The sequence below is a fragment of the Letharia columbiana genome, assembly GCF_014066305.1.
Source record: "Letharia columbiana isolate WasteWater2 chromosome Unknown Sc0000003_s0, whole genome shotgun sequence".
Lineage (NCBI taxonomy): Eukaryota > Fungi > Ascomycota > Lecanoromycetes > Lecanorales > Parmeliaceae > Letharia > Letharia columbiana.
Window position 1 is genome coordinate 1,547,815 of NW_023501039.1, and position 26,386 is coordinate 1,574,200.

The following is a 26,386-nucleotide window of genomic DNA, read 5'->3' on the forward strand; positions in this document are numbered from 1 at the left end:
CTCTCCCATTGAACTGTTGCAATTCGCCCGGACCTCTTCGTTTCGCACTAACAGTCTTCGTCGCCCCTCGTTTAATGGTCATATAAGATTGGTGTACCTTTCGAAAGCTTTTGTTCAACATTTCTAGCGGGCTTCCTACCGGTCACTAGGTGATACGTGCAGGTATCCATGTCAAGCTCGCTCCCAGCTTCAACATCGTATCATAGCTGTGACGTTCACACATCGCAAAAGCTCGAGTCGTTGGCGCGGCGCAAGACGAACCATCTCATCTCCTCTCATCATACCGTCTTGTACCCCTTATGTATCGCGCAGGATGGACTCGGAGGATGGACAAGTCTTTGTCAAGGTAGGATGCTGAGACTCAGTCGCCATACCTGCATTACGAAACATGACTGACTTGGCATAGAGTTTAGCACAGTTTGTTAGGACACATGAGAAAGCCCTTGCCAACGCCTTGCAATTGCGCAGGCAAACTCCCAAAAATGGACAAACAAGCGTCGCTACGGGAGAGACCCCTCCTACACACATCAGCAGCTACCAAAACTCTGCTCCTTCGTCGTCCACATCGAATACTCTGGCAGCTGCCCTTTCCCTTGGAACCCTCAATTTCACCTCTCAAAGCCTTAAGCCGGCCAAGCTCACCTTGACCTCACACCACCTTTTCTACCTCTTATCACGCATAGAAGAGATAGGAATCCCTGTGGGGCCAATGAATGTGCGATTAGAAAACATCCATGCAGAGGCGTCGCCCGCCAATTACGTCTCTTTTCTTAGCCAGTCACAAAGGTCTCAGGGCCGCAGCGATCGCGATTCGATTCACTCCGTATCTAGCGTTCGCAGTGTCATGTCAGGCATGTCGAACCTATGGTCTGGTTTTGGCCTAGGGTCTCCAACCAGTGCTGCTAAGACAGAGAAAGCTGAGGCGCAGCTGTTGATAGACCTGAAATATCTATACTCCGCTTTCACAAAGATACCATGCCTACGACTATCACCAAACCGTAAAGCACGTCTGATTGGAGGGTATGAGGAGTTTCCTTTCGATACTGCAGTACCATTGCTAGCCTTCAAGAATGTCAGCGCACTTGAGATATGTGACGTAGACTTTCGACAATTCTACGGCTGGGATAAATTGGCAGAGCAACTGCGTTCGCTCACTGTGAAGCGATCCAATGTGGATGACCCGACAGATCTCTTTGTCAACATCGTGCTAGACGACATGGACAAGCGAAGACGGCGCTCGTCTAGAGCGCAACTACCATGGCCAGCAAGCCCTTCATTACGTTTCAGTGATATAGGACGGGCAAATTCCACTCCTAGCTCGCCCGTGATTGATGACAAGCTCGGGGAGAGTCCCAAGAAGAATCTCCATCTTCACCAAGATTCCGACATTCCGGCATCTCAACGTCAGAGACCAGGGACGAAAAGCGTATCTCCAAGCCGGCCCAGCACCTCTAGACAGGTCAAAGTTAAACGTTCGGGATCTGGAAGCTCGAATTCAAGTACCCATTCCTTTGGTTCCTTCCCGATCGGTATACTCCCAGCGTCAAAATGGAGATTCCTGAGGCACTTGAGTCTTGCGGATAATTCCCTCACATCAATAACATCTTCCAGTTTTGCACCCCTTTCCAATAATTTGCTCTCATTAGATTTGTCCTCTAACTTGATCGTCGAGATTCCAGAGGCTCTATATATTTTGACTTCTTTAAGGGCTCTGAACCTTAGCAATTGCATGATTGGATCTCTACACTCGCTGAGAAGGAACCCATTGCCGGCTATCACTGCACTAAATCTTCGCGCAAACCGACTGGTATCCATTGCAGGCGTCGAACGACTCCTATCTCTGGAGCGTCTTGACCTTCGCGATAACAGACTACAAGACCCAACGGAATTAGCCAGACTCACTGGCATCCCAGATATTCATGAGATCTGGGTTTCGCGTAATCCTTTCGTCAAGAGCCATGGCAATTATCGCGTCCAGATATTCAATCTTTTCCGGAACACCCCGGGTTATTCCGAGGATATCATGATTGATGCTTCGGCTCCTGGCTATGGTGAAAGAAGGCAATTAAGAGATCGTGTGATCGAGCCAGAAGGAACCCCAATCGTCCAGACAATTCCCCTTGAGCCAACGTCAAATCTTCTAGCGCAGACCCAGCAGACCCATAAAATTAATGACGGCGCAGACGGACCGGATTCACAGCGCCCATCACCTCAAACGACACAAAGTGAGTTTGCGGTAGGGTCAGCTCGTCGAAAAAAGGGCCCAAGGCGGCGCATCGTAGACGTTGCTCGGGAGAGCTCCTCCCTCAATCAACAAAGTCAAAGGGAAATTTCGCAAGACATCGCACGTTCAACACCCGCCAGTGTTTGCACCGACGACGTGTCGCCAAGGAGCAAGCCGACCTTACTCCCCCCACTGCAGATTCGATCTGACATACCATCGCCACAGCCGCAGCCGCTCGGAACAATAGATTCAGCCGCTTTCTCACCTCCAGATGTATCCGACAAAGGACAATCTCTTGTCTCGGAAATCCAAAATTTGAATCTCAACGTCAACGGTGAAGCATATCGACAAAAGATTGAGAGCCTCAAGAGCGAAGTTGGAAGCAATTGGTTAAGTGTGCTGAGTGAAGAGGGCTGGAATCAGCACCACATGAAACCAGAAGTCCCTGCTTTTCGAGCATCGAGCCAGGGCATTCTCAGTGGCAGTCGCACTCTAGGCTAAAGAGCCGCCTACTCTTGACATTTACCCCTATTTTCAAGGAACGCCAAGGATCATTAACGTTTTTCTGAACACGGCAATGACTCCTTGTAGGAATATCACATGGTTTGTCGGTCATAGGAGCAGCTCTTTCGTCTGCATTTGGTGTTTTCAAAGCGGGCATTTTCCGCTGACGGCTAGCATAAGCGTTCTGTGCATAGATACCTTCTTTTCTCATGTGTTTCAAAATGGTCATGGAGCGATGGTAGGCCTGATCAATGGTAGATTTGTAGCATAGAAGCGAAGGCGTTAGGCGTTGCAAGAAGAAAGCATCCTCGGCATTGTTCGATCCATGGTAGATGTAAACATGACTTTGTGGCAACCAAGTTTCCAGAAAAAGCGGCAATTTTGAGTACTGGCATCTTCCAGGTTTAGTGCACTCAGAGCCAAAATATTTGGCAATTGATGTGCAGAAACAGTTCGGACAGAGTGCTCCATGGATCATACAATTCGGAGCTCGTGCTCAGATTGTCCACACACAAGAGGTTCTAGAGGTCCAGCTGTCTCACTACACACATGCAGGAGAGCTTGAGTCGGATTTACAATTCTCTTCAGGCAAGGATTGTGCTCTAATAAACTTCGAATTTTTCGACAAGTATGTACGAGGTTTAGAGTAGAGAGGCGAAAGGGCTTTACTAGCCGCTACATTCCTGCGCTAAGAGCCGACAACCCAATAATCCAAAGAACCCAACATCACTTCCTTCTCTAAAACGATCTTCTTACAGCCCACAAAATATCCCAATAAATCACATATCTGTGTATTTAAATTCGGTCAATACGTCTTCTCTACACTTAGCGACGACCACCTTTCTCATGTGCTGAAGACGCCGTGTCACAATATCCAACAACAAGCCGAAAAACTTCAGCGACAGGACCTGCGAACAACTTCAACGTGATACCAACCTCACCAACTGTCCAGCTCACCATACACTTGCTCCCGCCCTTGTGACCAGGCTTGTGGTAATCATTGGAGACCGGGGAAGATCGGACCTCTAAGACTTCTCTGTGGGGACCGGGTGTTGACGCTTTCGCTTTTGACGCGCAGTATCCCAAGGGGAGGAATCACCGCCTACACAAGAGTAGATTAAAGGTAAGTGGAAGTATATGAAGCGCTATCTGAGGCCCGCGTGGTGCATACCCTGCGAACGCGTTAATGCGAGTTTATGTTGGCAGGCTTCTATCAGGCTGGCTGACGCTGTAACAGGAAAGTAAGCTCTTCGAAATCCGGAATCAGAATTGTGAGAGGACGACTTTGAGTGGCTTTCAACACCGCCCTGAGCTCAGAAAAGCAGAAGTCGCCCCGCAAACTGGGACCACAGCATGGCGGATCAAAATGATGTGGACCTGGATTCCATCATCGATAGGCTGCTCGAAGTGAGAGGAAGTCGACCCGGGAAGCAGGTCCAGCTTCTTGAAGCAGAGATACGTCACCTGTGCCAGAAGGCCCGCGAGATCTTCATCTCCCAGCCCATACTGTTGGAACTGGAAGCCCCGATCAAGGTATGTAGACTTTTTCAACGGTGCGGCTTGCAAAAGTATTTTTGGCATTCGAGATCATTACTGACACTCTGCTTTGCCTGTTGCAGATCTGTGGTGATATCCATGGCCAGTATTACGACCTTCTCCGCCTCTTTGAATATGGGGGATTCCCACCCGAAGCAAATTACCTCTTCCTTGGGGACTACGTCGACCGAGGCAAACAATCTCTTGAAACCATTTGCTTGCTTCTCGCGTACAAGATCAAGTATCCAGAGAACTTCTTCATCCTGCGTGGGAACCACGAGTGTGCATCGATCAACCGCATATATGGATTCTACGATGAATGCAAGAGGAGGTATAACATCAAGCTGTGGAAGACGTTCACCGATTGCTTCAACTGCTTGCCGATTGCAGCAATTATCGATGAGAAAATATTCACGATGCATGGGGGACTGAGCCCTGATCTGAATTCCATGGAACAGATCCGTCGTGTGATGCGACCTACAGATGTGAGCGATGTTCCGGTTTTCTCAAGAGGCTCGTGGCCTTCAAAGAGCCCGGGTTGTGCTCGGGTAGTGATCCGCTGACTTCCGTAGATCCCCGACTGCGGCCTGTTGTGCGACTTGCTGTGGTCAGATCCTGACAAAGATATCACTGGGTGGAGCGAAAACGACCGCGGGGTCTCATTCACCTTCGGGCCTGATGTCGTTTCTCGATTTCTACAGAAGCATGACATGGACCTTATCTGCCGCGCGCATCAGGTCGTTGAGGACGGATACGAATTTTTTTCGAAAAGGCAGCTAGTCACGCTATTCAGCGCGCCCAATTACTGTGGAGAATTCGATAATGCAGGCGCTATGATGAGCGTGGACGAGAGCTTGTTGTGTTCGTTCCAGGTAAGCCACTCCACCTAATGTGCTTGCAAAGTCGCAGGTCCATTACTTTCCCCACAGCCGGCTGTCATAAATCTTTGGAAATGCAGTAATTAACGCCACATTTTATCTGCAGATCTTAAAGCCAGCGGAGAAGAAAACAAAGTACGTCTACGGTGGCATGAGCACTGGCCGGCCTGTAACTCCTCCAAGGAAGCAAAAGAAGAAGTAATGTACCAACACAAGCTCTCCGTGTGCAGCAGGTTCGGGCGAAGATAGATCCCAATCACCATTTACGTTACCATCACGATCGAAATCACAAAGCGCTAGCCATACACCCACATAACTTCCGCGATCGATATTGCTACCCCCTTTTCGTCGCTCTGATCTCTCGTCTTCCTCCTCTATCACCCTACGGTTGGCGACGACGGCGGTGGATTAAAGGTCAAGAGCATGAGGGGTTGGGGGTTGGCTGTCTCTACGTCGGTGTTTTGCTATGCTAGGATGATGGTGGACTTGGTGGACCCTGTCAGCGGTCTTAAGATATTCAGTGAGTTCATGTCGCTTGGCGGCAGATTCAGATAAATTCTCGTGCTCGATCATAGACCCGTTGAATGCGTGTGTCATGGCATTCGACTTCTGCCTCGCCGGTCTCCCCACTTCATATCATCCTTCCATATCTACGGTATACCGCCATCGTCCTCAGCAAACCCTCCCAACTTCAGACCCATCATAGGCATAAAATTCAACCTTTGCTGATCATGTTCGCCTTGTGTGCGATTAGGCAAGGGTAGTCTCAGGGTTGTGGTGGATCGTAGGTCACCTCTTCAATGCTAACAGTCTAGACAAGGGGGTCACGGAAGATGTCGTAGAGCTGTAGCAGTAGTATTTGATCCTCAGGTGTAACCGACTGTCAGGAGGAGAGCGCTAATTTGCATGCACGCGTGGATTAGAAACGCGTGAGCGCGTCCCCCCCGAACTTGGCCTCTCCCATACACGAATGCATGATGCCCACACCGCCGTCATCACACGAGCCCCCGTCTCTGCCAACATCCCCCTTGCCTAAACGTCCCAAAACAGACATGTCTTCCTCTTCCGCCCCGAAAGCGCCAAAGAACAATACCGCCCCCCCACCACCTCTCTCAGCCTCCCCCCCACTGCTCGTGAAGAAGCTCTCACCGCATGCAAAAACGCCTACGAGAGGGAGTGCTTTCGCTGCCGGGTATGATATATACAGTGCCAAAGAGTGCAGGATTCCGAAGAGGGGCAAGGGATTGGTCGATACGGATATCAGCATTGCGGTTGGCGAGGGGTGCTGTGAGTTGGCCATTGCGGGTCGAGATGGCAGGTGCACTTGCTGACTATGATGACTGCAGATGGCAGGATAGCACCACGCTCGGGCCTGGCAGTCAAGCATTTCATAGATACAGGGGCAGGTGTCATCGATTCGGATTACAGAGGACAGGTCAAAGTGCTCTTGTTCAATCATTCTGAGGTGGACTTTGAGATCAAGGAAGGGGATCGAATAGCCCAGCTCGTGATTGAGCGAATCTACACGCCAGAGGTTGTGGTTGTAGACGAGCTGGAGGAGAGTGTCAGGGGTGCGGGGGGCTTCGGCAGTACTGGATAGGCATGATAGCCGTCAATGGATTTCAGCTTTACCGTCGGATTGCGCAACACGGTGGTACATGTCTTCAATCGTTCCGTTTTTAAGAAATTGATATCTCTCATGTCTTCTCGGGTTCTTCAATCTCGTCACTTCCTTCACTTCTATTTTCAGCCAGATGTTTCGGCTCTGCTTTCTCCTCATTCGTCTCTGGCACCGCACTAGTGTCTTGCTCCAGTCTCAGAACCCTCAGGTCTTCGCTCTCTGCCGCACCCGTTCCCTCCGTCGTTTGAGCTCTTCGCCCCTCAGCATCTTCGTCTCCAGCCAGACCCTCCGCCTTCCAGGCTGTACGAGGCGATCTCAAGTCTTCCAAACATCTCACAACTCTCACCTCAGCTGCCTTTGTGCGCCGTAAGCCCAATCTCTTTTCGCTGTCCTTTTCCTTCTCCATAACCCCTAGTGACCCACCCATTCCTTCCAATTCTTGGTCCCTGGCCTCCTTTGTCTTCACCAAGATAGCATGCATACTCCCCAAAACCTTCTCTGCTGCCTTTGCCAGCGGCAGATCTGTTGCTTTGACGTCGTTGGAGGAAACCCAGCTTTTGGTACCGCTCAGATTAGCTTCCGTTACAGCTTCACGAAGTCGAACTACAGTCAGCGCCGCGAACATGTCACCTGTTCCGCTGAAGAAGCAGTCTATAGCTGGGATATCAATTTTGAAGATACGAGGAGAAAAGTCGGCTCGGGCGGTAGAGCCGACAACAGACATTCTTGAGGGCGAATCTGAGAGTCGAATGGAAGTAATGATTATATGTGGAATACGGTGAGTCTTGTGGAGTCTTGCAAGAGCCTCTTGGAGGGTCGATAGGGATGTGATTTTGGTCTCAGAGAGGAGCCTATTGGGTTACGTTTCAGATCTGCATTCGACCTGTCCGTTGAAGAATGTCTTACTCCGCTTCAAATTGATTGGGGAGGATCAGGTCGGCGTCCCGCAGCAGGTTTCTGTACACGGGTACAACGTCCTCACTAACGTAGAGTCGCCCTTGATCGCCCATGACAGGATCGAGGACTGCCAATGTTAAGTGATTCAGGTCCACCAACATTTCATGGGGTTATCACATACCCCAGAAGAAGGACCCCACCTTTGTTGAAGCTCGAAGCTTCATGTCCCTGGCGATGGCGCCGATTGCATCAACGGCTTCAGCGCTGGGGGCATAGCCCGTAAGCATGACATCGAAGTCGGTAAGGTAGCTTTCCTTGAGCCCAGCGTAGAGGTGGGATATTTCTTCTGCAGATGTCTTGGTGCCTTTGAACTGCTTGTAACCGGTGTGATTGCCTGGAATGTGTTCAGCAACAAAGAAACAGCCAGTGATGACCCGAAAGAGGGGCTTCGAGGATCAATTGCTTGAGTCTGCATACTAAACTGCACGGTATTGATGGCAGCGACGTCGCAGCCCATAGTCTGCATGACGAATGCGGCCATTTTGTTGCCGACATATCTGTATTCTTTCAGGCTTTGTTTCGGGCCAGCAGACTGAGGGTGCAATTGGGAGGGGGGGGGGGGGCACTTACCCGTAGACAACCTTGATGAGATATGTCAGCCATATGCGCCGCTGATATGATAGGGCAGTGGCGTCCCTACATGACTGGCAATGGCCAATACCCGCGTTTCTGGTACTACAGGCTCTGAAGACATAGTAGAGGAAGAACAAGGTGCGAAAGGGGAAGAGCAGAGAGGAGGTTGAAGTAAAAGCGAAAGGAAAAGCGGGACCGTTTTGATCGCTTATCAATCTTATCATATCATATCAGGAGGTACGGATCGTATGTCCTTACCCTGCGATTACCTCTTTCTGCATTCTCCTCGTCTCTGACCACAGGATGGGACTTCAATACTGGGCTTCTCGAAACAAATATCGCATTATATCTGCATTATTGTGTCTTCATCGTATCATGCATGCTTGCTTCATCGAGCCATTTATATACGGGGTATCGACCGTTCCAACAGTCGCTCCTGCAAATGCAATCATCCATTTTTTTGAAACAGCTGTTGTGAGCAAAGCGCAAAGCACCCACTGTGCTTATGAGAACGTATCAAATACCACTCTTGTATCTTCATACGATACTAAGTCGTCCTGTCGTACGTCTCCTTGGTCGTAGTTTGATGACCGTTTCCAACTCTTTGAGCATATGCGTATTAGCGTTTAATTTTTCCTTCACAATCGTCTGCCTCACGCGGTCCTCCTTCGTCTTGGCAATCCTCTCTTCTCTTGTCAAAGTACTCCTCTGCCTTGGTAAGGCAACGGCTTCGAAGATTTCTTCACTCGAGCTGCTCGTCATAGTGCTGGACCGTGATCGAGGAGGCTTCGAGAATCCGTTGAGTGCCTGTAGAGCATCCTGGGGGCTTCCTCCGACAGCAGTGGCCCCGGAAAGGCTGGATGTGGGGGAGGCTGGGAATGCATTGCTAGTGGACGATAAGGATCTCTTATGATCCTTTTTCTCGAGATTCGTGGCTAAAGCCGCTTTTCCTTCCTCCCATTCCTGGATAAGACCTTTCAGATCAGCTCCAATGGAATCATATTGTGCCAGCAGATTTGTGCTAGATTCCGGGACTTCATCTGAACGCTCCAGTGCTTCGTCAGACTCGTCCCGGAGGAGGCGCATCTTCGCCTGGAGGCCACGGATCCCCTGAGACAGGTTGCCTAATTGTCGCATTTGGCTTCGCATGCGCTCTCTACCGGGCGTCAACGGTATCTTCGGAGTGGGGGGAGTGGGGAAGTCTATTGAGTGCCCGATCAATCTTTGGTATTATCAAACTGAAGTCTCCAGGCTTACCTTCCTCTTCTCCCATCACCTCATCGATATTTGATATCATTCTAACGGTAAGTGAAGTAACATTGCTCATCATCTCCACTGCAATTGACCACCTCCGAAAGTCCGACTTGCTACCGTCGGCGTCCAAAGCTAAAAGAGTACATAGTACGAGCTTCCTTAAAATATGAAGCTTCTGCAAGCCCACCTTGAGATCCTGAAGAGTGTCTGCATCTTCAATCTCGGCAAGCTTTACATTGGCAACTAGCTCTGCATCCTCCAAATCCGTCCGGCTGATTTCGTAAATGTCGTAATATTTGTCCAAGTCGAGTGTAGCGGCAAATGACTTCAGACTCTGGTACACATGGTAGTAAGGAGAAAACATTGAGATTAGAATTCTGTGTATAGTTCGCCGCAAGCGTGCGCATCGCTTAATCTGGCTCCTTTCCTCGAGTCGAGTGATAGGGGGTAGTGGATTGCATCTATGTCAACATCATTAGCCGGTGTTCACTGGAGGTTGCCTAGAACGCACATATTGTAACCACGAGAGACGAGCTCTACTTCTTGTATAAGCGTGATCCCTGCAGAAACTGCAGCATCGAAATCTTGTGCATTAGTTGTCAGGGAAGAGGCGCTCTCAATCGCTTGGATACGCAAATAGTGCAAGCATTGCCGTCGAAAGTAGTAGTACAAGGTCAGAGTGATAGCGACGGCAACTGACGCAAGCAGGCATATTTGTGATGGGTCATATGGCACAATCGCTCTACTCCGTAACCAACGTACAGACCATGCAAGAGCGAAGGCGGTTGCGCCGGTCAGGGAAAGACCTAGCCTGCTAGGTACGAAACTTCCATCTTTTCTCCATTTCGGCGAACCGTCTTCAGAAGGCGCTGGGAATGTTTGGCGTCTGTATGTCTTGGGGTTTGAGTGTTCACTGAGCAGCTGAGATGCAACTATGACGTATCGGAACTGTTCCAGAAAGAGTGCATTCTCGGTCCAACCAAGGCGACTATGGACAGCGGTCTATATATGAACATTGTAAGCACAATAATCGGTGTAGTGATAGGTTTATATGTCTTACCGAGCAGGTGTTGTGGATACGGGCCACAGCGCCCTTCGCTAGAGGAGACTCCAGAGTGAGTATGCGTGAGGGCTTTTTCCGCGACTTCTGATGCCGGGTTGGTCGACCCAGTGGAGCAAAAGATATCGTCTCCGCTTGTGGTTTTGGCTCGTTGGTAGTCGTTGTTGAAGCCCATTCTTGATTGTTCTCTCCTTCGCCTTCCTTCACATTAGCTATTGAGCGCGGTGAACAATTAGAGTGCTTTACCCTCAAGATAGTGTGCAGTGGGTGAATCTTCAAAGATCACGGTTTCCATAGCAGGCGATTATTGACAAGATCCAACATGCTTCACGTTGTGGGCGGCGGCTGTATGTGGAACAGCGGCATGCTGAGACGAGGCGATGCCTAGGGTTTCAGATGCGACTTTGCAAAGCGGCGACCTCTCCATTTGGAAACAAAGACGCTTTCCTGACCTCGAAGCAAAAGAGGAACAATGGGATGACTTGTTTCGTTCGCATTCGAGATGGGGAGATTGGTTTGACGCGTCTGCCGGACGCTAGGCGCTCTCGGTCTCACTACTTACCCACGCCCCAGAGTACCTAGGTAAGATCTTATGTACCTCTGACATAGCATGCGAGGACTGGTGAGGTTGCCTGTAGTAGCATAGCGAATACATCAATTGGGATAAGAAGGCAAAATTGGCATGCTGAGAGATAATGCAAAGGTCCTCACTCCGCAGGTAGAGTAAAGTAGCAATTCCGAGATTCCGATTCCCAACCTCGGCCTCCCCATAATCTTATGGGGCTATCCGCCTCCAAGTGAGTGAGGGGACACCACGAGATGTTCTCATCACCAATATACACAACAGCATGGCCGGTGCCGTTCGGCAGCCAATAAATGTTGCTTCACTATCCACTTACATAGAGAAGAATATAGCCGACATTAAATTGCCTATCAGCCTCAAGCAGGTACTTCCTCATGCTCTTCCTGGAGGAGGAACTTTGACTGACATGCGCCTTAGTTTGGCTTTGGTCAATCAAATCCTACCTACCAGCTCAGGGCAGGCGATGGAAGGAAATATGTATTACGAAAGAAGCCACCGGGCAAGCTGCTTTCCAAGACAGCACACCAGGTCGAACGCGAGTTCCGCATCATCCACGCTTTAGAGAGCACAGATGTCCCGGTCCCTAAAGCCTACTGGCTGTGCGAAGATACTACGGTGATCGATACTGCTTTCTATGTCATGGAATATCTGGATGGACGCATATTCGAGGATGCATCATTTCCAGGCATCAATGCCGAAGAGAGAAACCAGATGTGAGCCAACCACCCCGTATTCTGTTTCTGCAATACTCACCAAGTACAGGTGGCAGGATGCTGTCGTGACGCTTGCGAAGCTTCACCGCGTTTCTCCTTCCTCCGTCGGCCTCTCGAGCTTTGGCAAGCACTCAGGCTTCTACGACCGCCAAATCAAGACCTTCAGCACCATCTCTGCGGCGCAAGCCCAAGCGATCGATGTCGAGACCAAGACTCGAGTAGGCAAGACTCCGCACTATGAAGATGTAGTGGAGTTCCTTCGAGATTCAAAAAGCCAGCCGCAAGATCGCGGCACATTGATCCACGGCGACTACAAGATCGACAACCTTGTCTATCACCAGACGGAACCCCGGGTAATAGGCATTCTCGAGTAAGTGACTTCCTCAAGGCTTATGACGCCACGATTTCGTAATATGGCTGGGCTCTGGTCAACTGATCCCGCCATTTAGCTGGGAAATGTCTACAATTGGCCATCCATTGTCTGACCTTTCGAACCTCCTCAGCCCGTACAGCTTCGCCGACAATCCTCCTAATGATGCGCTGTCTGTCCGCACGAACCTCGCTTTCCGTCCGTCTTCCAGTATTCCTGGGCTCCCTTCGCGCTCTCAGTGCGTGCAATGGTACACTGAGGTCGCAGGCTGGGATCCGAGCTCGGAGGTGGACTGGGGAGATGCATTCGCAGCGTTCCGCAATGGTGTAATCATGCAAGGCATCGCAGCTAGATATGCGCAGCGACAGGCCAGTAGTGAAAAGGCAAAAGAAATTGGAGATTTGATGGGACCATATGGAGAATTTTCATGGTGCCTGATTGAGCGATGGAAAAAGAAAGCTGCCAAAGTTAAGGCAAAATTTTAAGGGGAGGTTTGACGCGAGGCTTCAAGCCTATTGCAGTCAACATTGGCGAGCCACAGCTTCCACGCAGGGAAGCTGCATCTGAGCCACTCGTTTCGCCACGCTAGATCTGCAGATGAGAGTAAGTGCTAGAGGCTCTTATAGAAAGCAATGAGTGGGCATGGATGATTTAGAATTTATATCGCAGACTAGCAGGCAGGCACGCTGTCGGAAAAGATTAGTAGTCTTGAGCCAGAACCATGGGTTATGAAATCCAAGCAGTTGATTGTTGATGCACAAGATCACTGGTGCCGCGATACCTCACGAGTGCCACGTTCTCCGGGCAGGGCGCCTGTCAGTGGTCACTAGGGCTGCTCTCAGTGTGAGTGCCGGCAAAAGCCAAGGGGAATGGGAGTTTGCGAGATTCCAAATCGTATCAGATCGCTCTATCTTTTGCACCTGTTGACTAATAGTGGGCGGAAATCGCCCAGCTTGAATGATGGTAAAAGAATGCGGCGCGCGCGTTGACCGTAAGCAGGCAAGCTTGAATGCAAGTATGGCACCTTTGGGGTTTTCAGCCGCAGGTTGCCAGTCAGGTATGGGAAGGTGTATAGCTGAAGGGTGAAAATAATACTGAATAGTACTGAGGGTGAGCCGGGGAAGGAGGACGCAGGAAGGGGCGGGGGGGGGGGGGGAAAGAGCCTAGGTACAGACTACGGAGTAGCAACTAATAATCCAAACGGACGGTGGGGGGCCTGGTGTGCCCAAAAGGCCCCAGGAAGCAGGGCTATCTCTGGCTCCGGAGGCAATCTTTGCGAGCTAAGCATCCAGAAGTGGTGCCAAAGCATAGAGTAGTATCTTCTTGGACAGAGGATTCGTGCCATTGTCAAGCCAAAAGCCTGCATGATTTCTAAAGCCAACTTCACAACTCCACTTTCACTCATCCTCCTTTCTCAATTTTACAGGCCACAGTCCCCAGTCCCCAGTCTCCAGACCCCAGTCCGCACTGCATGCCCAAGTCTTACTACATACCACCAACTGGCCTATGCCGTAAAACTCGGGATTTTAGTGAGCCGTCAGCATTCCTCTTCATGTGCACAGCCCTCTTGTTGCACCATAATCACTACTTGCGACCGTTGCGGCTGGCCCAAGTCTGGCATTCTCCCCTTCTGAATTCCTCTATGCTCTGAATTCTCCATCCCCTCCACCTGTTCCTCGCCTTCTTCCCGCTGGGAAAGGAAGAGAGAAAGAATAGCCTTTTCAGCCCCAGAGGCTCTCCGTCTTAGTGTCCATCTTACCGGTCAGTCCCGTCCGTCTACAGCCTCAAAGTACGTCTTCCAAGATCACCTGTCTCCTTCTCAATGTAAAGAAATCCTCTATGATTTCAGAGGAAAAATGCTTCCACTTTGGACCCTTGGTCACTGCCTATCAGATGCCATCTGTTCTGGCATAAGACCAGTATCTAACGACAATGTATCCAGGCTACTCGGCTTGCTTGCTGGTTTCCAGACTGTACAGACTCCCCTATGGCAGTCTTGCACAACCAGCCTTGTTCCCATCGTTTCCTCTAGAAGTGGGGGGGACGCCCTGACGGCTTCAAACTGGCGGCGGAAACGTACGACTCGGATGACGGCCTGATTCAACGATCTCCTCCGCTGGTTCCTCGAATAGTCAATCTAAAACCGTCGCCATCGCCTGACTATCTGTCGCCTCCCGAAAGTTCTCCAACTCCTGAGCGTCTGAGTAGGTCATCAAATTTGAATTCTAAGGGCAAGAAGCGTCATCCGAAAGCCCAAGCCTCGCAAGGAGACGCCGTACTTATTGGTTTTATGGGAGGGCTGAATCATCCAGATCTAGCGACGAAAGCAGGCGAGGTGCCCTTGCCTCAATCCGACGACAGCGACGTCGACGACCCAATGGACGTGGATGGAAGGGAACAAACAGACGAAAACAACCCAGCTTACGACAAGAACATTGATCTTGTCCACCTCGCAGAGAACGCTCTACCCTTGGTCGAACGAAACAATGGACATGATACTTCAAAGAACGAGCATTCACGTCCAGCCCGCCCCAAAATTCTAACACAAACAAGTCTGCCGGAGCCAAAGGATGTGGTCCACGTAAAGACAGAGTACCGCCAGTCTTCGCCATCACCTGGGGCTAATCCCCCCAAACGGACTAAATATGGATCCAACGCGAGTCATTCGCCGTCGAGAAGCGCTCACAGGAAAGGGGATCCTGATTCTGCTGCAATCTCGCCAATGCTACGGAGGTTTACCATCCCAAACTCGGAACGGTCTCCTACGGAGACTCTGCCTGCAATGCAGCAATCTCCGCCATCAAGCTCCTCCAAATCACCCAATGGTCAGCATAGCTTGCCGTCTTTGAGGGCCATTCAACTCGAGCCATTGCTGGATGGACGGTCCCCTAAGGAGAATATGCCTCATGGTATAAATCGTCCACCGTTCCCTCTCAGCAACACCCCCGTGACTTCGCCTCCAATGAGCTCTATTGCGCCAAGACCAGCTCAGTACCCCAGTCCACAGACTCTAATGAACGGTCATTTCCATCAGCCTTATCCACACGGCCAACCATCTCCAGCATACAGCGATGCGTCGCCGAGGGACTCCGCTAATATGTCCCCACCCGGGAAGCCTATTCATTCCCAGTATTTTCCTGGCGGAAGAACCCCACAAAGCGAAGAGCTGACGCCTCAGTCGGCAGAGAGTCACCTGAGCACAAGCAGCTTCAGCACCGTCTCTTCACCCCATCCTCACCCCTTGGATATGGATCGAAGCCGGCCCGTTCTCCCACCATTGTCAGGTATGGCCGGGGGATCGCTGATCATTGGGAATTTCAAGTGCGAGCATGCCGGGTGTACGGCTCCAGCTTTCCAGACACAGTATCTCCTGAAGTGAGTTAAGCCATCGATCCTTTCGCGCGCATCACTGACTCGACGTTTCAAGTTCTCATGCAAACGTACATTCTCAGAATCGACCCCACTACTGCCCAGTTGAGGGTTGTGCCAGGTCTGAAGGCGGCAAAGGGTTCAAGCGGAAGAACGAGATGATACGGCATGGATTGGTGCATGAATCACCAGGATACATATGTCCGTTCTGTCCAGAAAGAGAGCACAAATACCCAAGACCAGACAATTTGCAGAGGTATCCTCCCACAGTCTATTGACATCATGACTAAAAATGAGGCTGATTTGTCCCTTGTAGACACGTTCGCGTGAACCACATCGACAAAGACACAAATGACCCTCAGCTACGCGAAGTGCTTGCGCAGAGGTGTGAGGGCGGCAGCCGGGGCAGACGAAGGCGCCTTGGGAGCTGACAGGATTTTCTACCATGTGTATTCCCAGCGAGGCGATCAGGAGCACGGAGTATACACGGACGATACCCAGGCAGACGAGCGAGAGTACATACGTGCATGTAACGATGATTTGGCACATTTGAAAGGACGTCAATTCAGACTCCGGCGTATAGTACTGCACAGCAATGCGGCATGATGACAGCTGCCAGTAAACTCCCGGAGCCCTACACTGCCGAATTGTCCCTACACCACCTGTATCGTGTGCATGACCGTCTATATGGTTGATGAATTTTTCGATGCCTTGTAGCATGTTATCTCCATGCCTGACTTGCTTCCTTCTCTCTCAACGAATATTGAAGGCAGCGGCTTCACTGACGACAATGGTTAGCTAGGCATGTATGTCCGACCAGAGGAAATCTGAGGACACACTATTTTCTAATCTGCAATGGCATCTTCTCGATTCAGCAATGTCTCTGCGGCTTCGTTTCACTGGTGTGCACCCCTATTCTGAATATGATGGCTTTGAGTTCTCTCCTCTCGTTCGTGGGGGCGACAAGGACGAGCAGCTGAAGGGCTTGACACCCTCGCTGGGAATGAGACAAGTCGAAAGCCGGCTCAAGAATGTAGCATTGCGATATCGAAGGAGTCGGCTCGAGGAAAGCATTAATGGGGCGACGACCGTACGGAGGTTTCCACCGAGCGAGACCCTATTCCGGAATTGGGTCGACGGAGCTTTACCAACTCTGTGCGGTTCACAACAGGGCAGGTCGCCGGAGAACTTGAGATCTGAAGAGAAGCCACCTGGATGGAGTCAATAACCGTTCAGCCCAATACACATGGTTTTGAGGTGCCATGCTCAGGATTGAGCGGTCGTGTTGCCTTGAAGAGGTTGAAGACGTTCGCTCCAGATGAAGTGGAAGCACCTGCTTGAGAAAGGGCATTAGATAGGTAAATGCGTCGATGGAATAGACATCTATGAAACGCAGAAAGACGCAGAGGGGCATTTATCGCGGTCATACGGCGGGAGACACTGGACGCCTTTAAATGGACCCTCTTATCTAGTCCAATTTCCACTGCAGGATTTCTTCTCGAAGCGAGTCAATAGAGAGAGGTGTACCTCAGCAGCCTACTTGTTGGAGAGTCTCTACATCCGTTGCTCAGAAATAGACATTCAGCATTCTGGGAAATCGTATGAAAACTGCTACTCCCTTTTCCTCTTCACTTTCTAAAGATACGTGATGGCCCCAGACTGAAATTCTAGAACAGTCTCTTGGAGGTCCTAGCGTGGCCGATGGTTTCTATCACTGTTGATGATAGAGCAAGGGGAAAACGTCGTCTCCAATGAGAAATTCCTCCATATCACGAAGGGTAAGGCAAAAAATGTCTTTGGCAGGATATTAGCTGTGGATAGCACCTGTCCCCTCTCGTTGTTCTCATCTGTGACGTGATGCTATGGTGGGTATAGGTCGCAAAGCACAGGGTCAAGGACGAGGTTCGCGTATGTTGGGGTTTTATAAAGCTCTAGATACAGCAAATAGACAGATTATCCGGATCCTTCAATCTTCGCCCCGTTGAACAGCCTGATACAGTAGCAAATGGTACGAAGGGACCGTCAGGAAGGCCTTCGATGAATCCTTCGTACATGATCTTTCATGTTGTCGACTCGGCTGAAGATCCTTTCGCATTCGTTGTGCGTGCACGGAACACCTGGCTTGTGCTTGATGCAGCTGGTCAGCGAGATAGATCATGCAACACGAATGAACGGGGAGTACCTTTGATTCGTGCCGGTCTCTATCTTTGCGTGACGAGAATCCACCCTCCCTTGATTGAGGACAGTCCTCGTGGCGGCAGAAAAGAGATTTGGTGTGACGCCGATAATGCTTACGCAAATCACAACCCCTGGTAAAGGCGGCTTGAGAGGTGCAATTCGGATAGGCACAACGCCAGCTCCTCCCATCTGGGAGAGGGAAGCCAAAGTTGTGCAAATCTGCTGGATTCGGAGACGCCGAGCGAGAGTCAGACGATACCTCGACTTCTTCTGGGTGCAGGGTCGGCCATGGAATATTTGGCCAATGCTGTTCGCTTGAATAGGGCGAGGACGGTACAACATGCGGAGCCGATGGGGCATACTGGCCTCTGGCAAAGGCGTTGGGGTTGAGGGATGGCCCAGACACATACTGAGCGGGTGTTGAAAAGACGTGTGGAGAAGTCTGTAATTGTGCTGAAGTCATGGCTGGATGTAGAGCAGTCGTCCACTGCTGTTGGTATGGCGAACCGCTGGCGCGCTCCGCCAGGCGAGAATCATGGGCTGTAGCCCTATAGAAATTATGACGAGCTTCTGCCTCCTGAGCCGACAGGACCGCCTCAGCTTCCCTTGAGAGAAAACCTGACATCGGTCACGAGCGTCAGTTCTGGGATTTCAAATATATGCTAGCACCAAAGAAACAAGGACCGGTCATTAAAGACAGAAGAGGTAGAACGCTGGTGATAGCGGTCGTCGTGGTGATAATAATGGCGGTAAGAGTACGGATATTGTTCACAAATATAGAGGCAAAATCCTCGAGGGGTGGAGATATATACGAGATACGGAAGTGAGCCAGTACTATTTTGTGCCTTTCAGCCAATATGGAATGGGTGGTATTCTAGCATGAAAGCACTCGACACAGAAGATGTAGGCGAAATTGCTGCGACGGGAGAGGCGGAAAGCGCAGCGGTCATACAGACGGGATTACTCACGGCTACGATCCGAGGGCCACCCCTTTGCTTTGCTCTGATATAATCTCTGTGCCTGGGGAAATTTTTCAAGGCTCAAGGCTTGGACGAACTCCTCGACTGGTCAGCAAAGCGGACTCCTAATGGATTTCCAGCTCTGACGGACAGGACTTACTCACTCACTAAGCGCTTTACGTGTCAGTATGCAATGACTTAGAATGACCGCGAGTATACCTGGAGTTGTCAAGCGATGGTCCATACTCCATTTACGTGCGAAATTTGAAGCGGACGTGGCCAGAAGAATATCTTTTCTGTAATGAGAAGGTGCAACGGGCTTGATACTAGATGCCAAAGCTAGCATAACTGTAGAGAAGGGTGCGTGGACACTGATTGGCCAATGTTGCACGCTCCTGAAAGAAATACCGGGACCATGGTATAGGATTAGGGTTTCCTCCTTTGTCTTTGGTACCTTGCAGGGCAAAGTAGCCCCAGGAAGCTGAGTTGTTGCTCCAGTATCAGATCTATATTATCAACTTTGTACTAGATCAACGGCGTAGGCATTACCCGTAACTTGACCAGGGACCAGCTGACCGAACCGGGTTGGGACACTGGCTGAGAAGAAGCCGTGACCGATCTCCAAACATTGGAGGAGAAAAAGTGATTGATAGGGTAAGTAAGCCATATGAAATGGCTTGAGGCCGTTGAAGGTGGTCGAAGTGTAAGCATGAGATAAGCTTGAGGTTTGTACTTCTGAAACATGGAGCGTTCTTAAATTTCATGACCACGTTGCAGGTGGAAAGCCTGGGGCATACAAAACGAGCGTCTGCATGTCTGATTCGACGAAGCAGCCAAGACTAGTGGTGAGCAGGTTGAGGACGAAGGACGGGACGACCCTGCCAGGCACATGGATTTGTTTCAACTCTACTTCTCACAACCCATCCCAGACCATCCCAGCCCAGCCTCCGTTCAATCCTTAAGTACCGTATGGAAATTGATCTCGGCTGGTACGCTCCGAGGGTAATGCCCTTGCCTAGTACCGTATTACTTTGCCATAGCGGCGTAGGGCAGAGAGAAAAGGGCAATCATAAAGTATGGGTGCATAAGGTAGTGCATATGTAGTTGGCCTAAGGCTTTAGGCAAAGAATGGAGGCCATGGACATCATCTGATTTGGCCACTGTCGCCGTTGTGGAGGGGGTGATCAGGCGTCCAAGGGTACTCTACAGCGGGAAGGAGAGTAGACGATGCCTCCTTTCCAACCCATCCATTTCCCCCCAAACTAATGCCTCAGGCACTACTTCACTCATTGAAGATTATGTAGTGATTCGTCCCATCGTATCATCGTATCATCGTGCCATCGCGTCATCGTATCGTCGTATGAAGCAGGCATCCTTACTGGCTTTTTGTCATCAATGTGGCTGATGGATTCTCTCAGCTGACGAACCAGTATGAGGTAGTATGATTAGTGTTCTGATGTGGGTAACCTGAAGAAGCTCAGCTCAGCTCAGCTCCGCGGAAGTGCTGTCATCTACGACCGGGCACTACGCTTATCCCTGTTGGAAATTGGTTCAATAAATTAGTCGGGTTGGCCAGGGCTCTGCTTCAGCCCTGCCGATTACCAAGACAATCTCCCTAACCGCACAAGGCTGAACCCACGTCTATCAACATCCTTGCACCGTCTACCCTTTTCCCTTCATCCCTTTTTATATCCTTTCATCCTTTCAACCAAATCACTATATCATTTTACCCATGCCATCTGTACGAGTCCCTAAGAGCCAGGCCGTCGGTAAGCCCGGCGGAGCTTGATTGCATCACTACTGTGGACAGGGACTCCACTCTTCAACCAATAACCACTAAAATGAACCAACATGGTACCAAGCAATTTTTACACCATCCCTAACTGTATGCCTCCTCATGGTGAATGTCTCCACCCACGAGCTTGCTCACGTAGTCATCTTAGAGTGTAGGACAGACGTCTGCTCTCAACCTCCTGTGGTTCCCTCGTCCAGACCATCCAACCGAGTAGATATTTTCGAGGACCGGATTACCGGAATGAAGATGCCAATGTTCCCTGTCCTTCTCGGTCTGCGCTGCTTCATCTACTATGCTCGTGATCGACTGAACCTTTCGCAGACGTTGAGTGGAGTCCAGGCCCAGATGACCCGCTAACCAACAGTCCGGGTCCAGTCTCCGACTTTTATCGGGCAATCGCTGAAAATCTCAATGTCTACACACTCAGCCATTTGAAGCACTGAACATTTGAGACGCTCGAGAACAAGCCAGAGCCCTCCCTCTTCACACATACTGGGCTCGATGTCGACATCATGGATCCAAATTCCACCTTGACCATTAAGAAGCTCGTCGTCACTACTGACCGCAACTATTCTCTTTGATGGTGGTTGGCCATGATGAACTCCAAGTTTCAAGAAGGCTTTTATGTTCTTGTTAGACCTTGAAACTTCTGCGCGTGATCTGGCGCTGATCGAAATCCTGTTCAGACGGTGAGAGCTGAGCGGTGCCGAAAGGCATTCGCTCCCTGGTGCAAAGGCAGATTGCACTTTTGTAACGAAGCGTCCAGCCGTCACTACCGGTATCCGGTGGACGGCACAGGCTGACATACTACTGACGCGCAACGTAAACCTGCCCAGCTGACCTTGCTCGAAAGTCGAGCAAACGGCCGTGTACACACCAGCTTGCACGTCTCGTATCTCGGCAAACGCGTACCCTTTCCTATACTCACCACTATCTCCAACGATGTCTCGAGTCTTGATAGAACAGATTTGCTTTCCATTCGCCCAAACCAACTTGACGTGGACAGGATAACGTTCGCTGAAATTCTCGAGCAAAATTGCCACATTCGAGGTTACAGCCAAACGGAGACTAAACTGAGGATTCGTGTGATATGACGAGCTGCTTGCGTTGCCTCCAGCCGTCGAATTTGTCCACACGCCATGCTGCAACACAGTATGGGTGTATCTGTCCTGAGCTTCGACTAGACTCAAAGACTCAAGAGAGAACGCGGACAGCGTGAATGTGTTGACTGATCGAGGAAGGCCCTGTCCAGAAACCACCACGGTATAAGCTTTCCTAGCTGGGAGCTCAAGCTTGAGTAGAGTGTTAGGCGAGTCAACGTATGGACCATGCACGGCAGCCTCGTCACTTGAGAAGACCCTTTCTCCGTCGCTGTCGTAGGCATACAAGCTGATGAAGCCGTTCTCAAGAGTATCGCCATTTACAGAGAGACTTGGGTCTTTGTCTGACTTGTCAATCCTCGAATTGAAGTGTCTGCTCAGGAGGACCCACACAGTACCACCGACGCTGCTGCGCACCTCGTACTGCGGATTAGATACAAATGAGCCTTCAGGACTAGAAAAAGCAGCAAGATTCCATTTGAAGTGAATGTCTTCTCTATGAGAGAACAAGCAGGGATTCCAGTTGAGATACATGGACTCAAAGCTCTGGAAAATATCGTTCAGACCCATCCAGAATGTACCGGGTGCAAGAGGCTCTGTGTCTACTGTGCTGGTCGTTGGCATTTCATTTATACAAAGATCTTGAAATCCCTTAGCGTCCTCTTTCATGACGTTGCCGCGATGGATATGGCCCTTCCAGATAGTCCCCTCGGACCAGGGATTCTTCACAAGGAAAAGCTGTTGACCTTCAAGCTCTTTCATATCGATCACGGCATAGTCGTGCTCCCCGACCAAGCCAAGGCCTTCTTCTTCGTTTGATGTCAACTTGCCAGTCCCCAAGGTGATGAGGACATCGCCGTAATTGAAAGCACTAAACGTTCGTCGCCAAAGGGCGTTGCGTGCTATGTCATCACTAGCGGTGTAGGGACTATAGTCAGTATGGAGCTTCCCAAAAGAATGGGTCAGAAAAAGAGCACAGCATGGTGATCCTACCTTTGTAGAAATATTTGCTCTGGTATCCATCCTGTCAAAACGCACAAGTCGGTTCCTGAATTGCTCCCGGGGAAGTCGTAGCCACCCCTCACTTTGAGATATGCTTTTTCGACAAGAGCAGGCCATAGCAAGCCAGGGTTGTTTCGATCAGTAACGTGCAATACTCGTGATGTCCGGGAGACGGGGAGACGATCGTCTATGATCACACTCCGAGGGCAGCCATTGAAGTGCAATCGAACGACATACTTTCCGTTGGGCGATATCATCGGTTGCTTTAGGCTCCCGTCGTAAGGATAGATGTTGCGAGTGATGATCTAGGATACCGTCAACCCAAAAATGATGCAGCTGAGACGGTCCAACATTACATCAGTGTTTCCGCGCTCTTTCCTTGCAGTAACCGCGCAGAGGCTCGCAACGACGGAGCAGTCGGTGGTTATATCTTGGACAAGATCGACTCTACCATGAGCCAGCGTGGTCGGATACCATGCAGAAGTAGAATGAAATTGCCCCAGAAGCTCTCTTGGTCTCCGCCACGCATCGAATACCTCGAGCTGTACTGCTGACAAGGGAAATTCTACGTTGTCTCTGTGTAGGTTAGACCCCGCGAAGAACACAGCCTCAAGCATTCGGAGATTCTCACTTCCATTTAGACCTACAGGAAATAAGGCTGGCCGGACAGCTGTTCGAAATCTGAAGAAGTTGGAGGAGATGTCCAAGGTAGAAAGCGAGAACCGTGCAGTTTTGAAGCTTCCAAAATTATAATTTTCTCCCGGGTGGTCAATTCGCGTCCTTCTGAAATGGGTTCTGTGAGTTCGTTCGCTTTCTTTACAGATCTCCTAACAGATCTCTGCTCCTGTTGGCTCAATCCTTCAAGCCGAGAGGCAACTAGCTTCGTAGGGTCTGTCATGATGAGAATGAGAGATCACCGCACTCTTGGACAGATTGGTTCATCTGTGGCCATATGCCGGTCTACAAACAGCTTCACGTCTCTTCGCGTCTTTACGAGAGCCGCTGTAGCTGTAGCAAACAAGTGTACTATGCTTAGTGATCAGCAATTCGATTGTTTGGAACTACGGAATTAGTATAATCAGTCCTCCGTGACGCTAAGCCATTTTCATCAACCTCGGCTGAGTATCGTTTGACAGCGGGGACAATTCTTGTTATCCTCCTCCACGACGTAATAACGGCTTGCTACAGACATATGAATAAATGAGCCGTTTTTCTAACGTCAGAGTAGCTTTGTTGCATTGGTAACAGGCCTCATACGAATCGAAAGTTGGGACTGGTTGCCCACACGTCGCGCCGCAGATCTCCATGACCTGCACTTTCTATAATCCCCCTCTTTTGTGATGCCTGGCAAAGCTGGTCAGGCGCCACTGCCACCATGGGGTAATGCACTGGCTGGAGCTACAGGAGCTGTCTTAGCCAACGCAATTGTCTACCCTCTTGACATGTACGCTAAGCTTCCCACTGCCGACAAGTCTCGAGGAGCTCATGCTGACAATGCGGACCAGAGTCAAGACACGCTTACAGGTCCAGGTGAAACGAAATCCAGCAGATCCAGCCCCTCTTACTACCAATGACGTGCATTACACATCAGCCCTCGATGCTATCCGAAAGATCGTTGATGACGAAGGGGTCTTCGGGCTCTACTCGGGGATCAACGGGTCACTGATCGGGGTCGCATCCACAAACTTTGCCTACTTCTATTGGTATTCTGTCGTCCGAACGCTCTATATATCCTCTCGAAACCTTGCCAAGCCTCCAAATTCCGCAACAGAGCTCTCATTGGGTGCTGTTGCTGGGGCTGTCGCTCAGGTATTTACCATACCAGTATCTGTAGTCACGACGCGTCAGCAAACGCAGCCAAAGGGCGATAAGAAGGGCCTAATAGACACTGGACGGGAGGTGGTAAATAGCGAGGATGGTTGGACGGGTCTGTGGAGGGGCCTGAAAGCGAGCTTGGTGCTGGTGGTGAATCCCGCGATTACATACGGTGCATACCAGAGATTAAAGGAGCTATTCTTCCCTGGAAAGACTCATCTAAGGCCATGGGAGTCATTCTGTGAGCTGAATACAGGATCTCTATTATGGCTGCTTGGCTAATGCCTTTGAAGTCTTGGGCGCCGCGTCAAAGGCGTTGGCAACTATAGCCACACAACCGCTGATTGTTGCCAAAGTAGGCCTCCAGTCGCAACCACCGCCAGCCAGGGAAGGCAAACGATTCAAGAGCTTCATTGAAGTCATGTCTTACATCATTGAACATGAAGGGCCTTTGGCGTTGTTCAAAGGCATTGCTCCGCAGATCACCAAGGGAATCCTCGTACAGGGTTTGCTCATGATGACAAAGGAAAGGTAAGTTGGCTTTCGATATACTGGCGAGTCAAGATGCTGATGAAAAGATAGAATGGAGATTTTGTTCATCGTCCTCTTCGCATACCTGCGTAGATTAAGGTCGCAAAGGCTACTGATGGCAGCCGAAGCCGCTGCATCCAAAGCCAAGGAACTCCTACCTCTCGATCAATCAAAGCAAGCTTTGCCCGCACTCATCAAGTGATACTTGGTATAGTGCGTGGTTGACGAAATGATATACATTGGAAGCTCACCATGATTTTAACTCGACTTGACGTGCTCCTTTTGGCTTACGTTCCTATTTTCTGCCTCGATGTCTAGTTACACTGAATCAATGTACATACTGAACAAGCACGGGCTTCCTTTTCCACACGTAAATCAGACCATATGCTTCGCGCATAGCATGTAGCGTAGAGACATTGTCACGAAGCAGTCTCGACAGTCCCGAACTACGGAATACTCAGCCCTAGCCGCCCTGCAGCACGAACTCGTAAGCGAAGAGCAACGACCACCAACTCTTAATTTTGCCAACCTCGGATTCAACAGTCCCGAGGACCATCATCAAAAGCTATCACAATGGCCAGTAAGTCATTCTTTAATTTCCACTGTAAGAAAACGGGACAGAAACTGATTTCCTTTTCAACCAGAGTCGAAAAATGCCAGCCAACATAACCAGAGCAAGAAAGCTCACAGGAACGGGTGCGATTCCCTTTCCTTCCTCCAGCTCACGAGGCTCTCAAATACCCTATGTCGATCGGACAGTTTTCTTGGGACGGAATCTGACTGACATTGGCACTTTCAACAGGATCAAGAAGCCAAAAACCCACCGCTACCCTTCCCTCAACGGCACCGATCCCAAGTTTCGACGAAACCATAGGCATGCACTACACGGGACTATGAGGGCTCTGGTATTTTCTATGGATCTACGGAGGACAGAACGCTAAGCTAATTCGTTGAACAGAAAGAGGTCAAGGAGGGAAAAAGAGAAGCCGCATGAACGTGAGGAAGCGGAGGAGTGTTTCGTGGCGGAGCTAGGACAGTGATATGACTGGATGGCTTGATCAGATGGTTGAAGGCGACTTGCATGCAGATGAATCTATGAAGCTGCATGCATGAACTTCGAGTCCGGTATCCAAGCACATGCCCTTCCACGGTGAACTGCTCTCTACTTCAAAAAAAAGCAATCGGAATAAGCCTCGTGTCCTGCCGAAACAGGTTGTTCATCCCGTATTTGTCTACCTATTATGCTCTGCTCTGCTCTATCCTGTTTGTTTTCTGCCAAGGCATATGTGTGTACAGCTCCGACTGCTTCCCCATGCGCGGTTGCTGAAGGATTATCATCTTTTGACGTGCCGATATCGAAATTC

At 50.2% G+C, this 26,386-nt stretch overlaps 10 protein-coding genes across 10 annotated transcripts; 6 read left to right on the top strand and 4 right to left on the bottom strand.

The window, feature by feature from the left end:
- Positions 1-313: 313 nt before the first annotated feature.
- HO173_001990 (uncharacterized protein) lies at positions 314-2,725 on the top strand (the record flags this gene model as incomplete). The annotated part of the gene is made up of 2 exons (XM_037303926.1): positions 314-346; positions 407-2,725. 2 exons carry the CDS (start codon positions 314-316, stop codon positions 2,723-2,725), a joined length of 2,352 nt encoding a protein of 783 aa, XP_037169648.1.
- Positions 2,726-4,081: 1,356 nt separating this feature from the next.
- Positions 4,082-5,344, top strand: HO173_001991 (uncharacterized protein; the record flags this gene model as incomplete). Its single annotated transcript, XM_037303927.1, has 4 exons — positions 4,082-4,261; positions 4,348-4,749; positions 4,837-5,136; positions 5,249-5,344. The coding sequence occupies 4 exons, from the start codon at positions 4,082-4,084 to the stop codon at positions 5,342-5,344; spliced, it is 978 nt and encodes a 325-aa protein (XP_037169649.1).
- Positions 5,345-6,839: 1,495 nt separating this feature from the next.
- On the bottom strand, positions 6,840-8,574 carry HO173_001992 (uncharacterized protein; the record flags this gene model as incomplete). Its single annotated transcript, XM_037303928.1, has 5 exons — positions 6,840-7,614; positions 7,670-7,787; positions 7,842-8,054; positions 8,138-8,217; positions 8,552-8,574. The coding sequence occupies 5 exons, from the start codon at positions 8,572-8,574 to the stop codon at positions 6,840-6,842; spliced, it is 1,209 nt and encodes a 402-aa protein (XP_037169650.1).
- Positions 8,575-8,830: 256 nt separating this feature from the next.
- HO173_001993 (uncharacterized protein) lies at positions 8,831-10,902 on the bottom strand (the record flags this gene model as incomplete). Its single annotated transcript, XM_037303929.1, has 5 exons — positions 8,831-9,495; positions 9,551-10,008; positions 10,059-10,549; positions 10,608-10,804; positions 10,854-10,902. 5 exons carry the CDS (start codon positions 10,900-10,902, stop codon positions 8,831-8,833), a joined length of 1,860 nt encoding a protein of 619 aa, XP_037169651.1.
- A 553-nt stretch (positions 10,903-11,455) lies between these two features.
- On the top strand, positions 11,456-12,758 carry HO173_001994 (uncharacterized protein; the record flags this gene model as incomplete). The annotated part of the gene is made up of 4 exons (XM_037303930.1): positions 11,456-11,554; positions 11,608-11,903; positions 11,953-12,273; positions 12,353-12,758. The coding sequence occupies 4 exons, from the start codon at positions 11,456-11,458 to the stop codon at positions 12,756-12,758; spliced, it is 1,122 nt and encodes a 373-aa protein (XP_037169652.1).
- Positions 12,759-14,563: 1,805 nt separating this feature from the next.
- On the top strand, positions 14,564-16,073 carry HO173_001995 (uncharacterized protein; the record flags this gene model as incomplete). The annotated part of the gene is made up of 3 exons (XM_037303931.1): positions 14,564-15,648; positions 15,701-15,898; positions 15,959-16,073. The coding sequence occupies 3 exons, from the start codon at positions 14,564-14,566 to the stop codon at positions 16,071-16,073; spliced, it is 1,398 nt and encodes a 465-aa protein (XP_037169653.1).
- Positions 16,074-16,395: 322 nt separating this feature from the next.
- Positions 16,396-19,125, bottom strand: HO173_001996 (uncharacterized protein; the record flags this gene model as incomplete). The annotated part of the gene is made up of 2 exons (XM_037303932.1): positions 16,396-16,423; positions 18,944-19,125. 2 exons carry the CDS (start codon positions 19,123-19,125, stop codon positions 16,396-16,398), a joined length of 210 nt encoding a protein of 69 aa, XP_037169654.1.
- A 1,802-nt stretch (positions 19,126-20,927) lies between these two features.
- HO173_001997 (uncharacterized protein) lies at positions 20,928-23,574 on the bottom strand (the record flags this gene model as incomplete). Its single annotated transcript, XM_037303933.1, has 4 exons — positions 20,928-22,587; positions 22,668-22,981; positions 23,033-23,252; positions 23,324-23,574. The coding sequence occupies 4 exons, from the start codon at positions 23,572-23,574 to the stop codon at positions 20,928-20,930; spliced, it is 2,445 nt and encodes an 814-aa protein (XP_037169655.1).
- A 442-nt stretch (positions 23,575-24,016) lies between these two features.
- Positions 24,017-25,224, top strand: HO173_001998 (uncharacterized protein; the record flags this gene model as incomplete). The annotated part of the gene is made up of 4 exons (XM_037303934.1): positions 24,017-24,120; positions 24,182-24,732; positions 24,785-25,022; positions 25,074-25,224. The coding sequence occupies 4 exons, from the start codon at positions 24,017-24,019 to the stop codon at positions 25,222-25,224; spliced, it is 1,044 nt and encodes a 347-aa protein (XP_037169656.1).
- Positions 25,225-25,595: 371 nt separating this feature from the next.
- On the top strand, positions 25,596-26,016 carry HO173_001999 (uncharacterized protein; the record flags this gene model as incomplete). Its single annotated transcript, XM_037303935.1, has 4 exons — positions 25,596-25,602; positions 25,667-25,718; positions 25,825-25,927; positions 25,981-26,016. The coding sequence occupies 4 exons, from the start codon at positions 25,596-25,598 to the stop codon at positions 26,014-26,016; spliced, it is 198 nt and encodes a 65-aa protein (XP_037169657.1).
- Between the last annotated feature and the right edge of the window lie 370 nt (positions 26,017-26,386).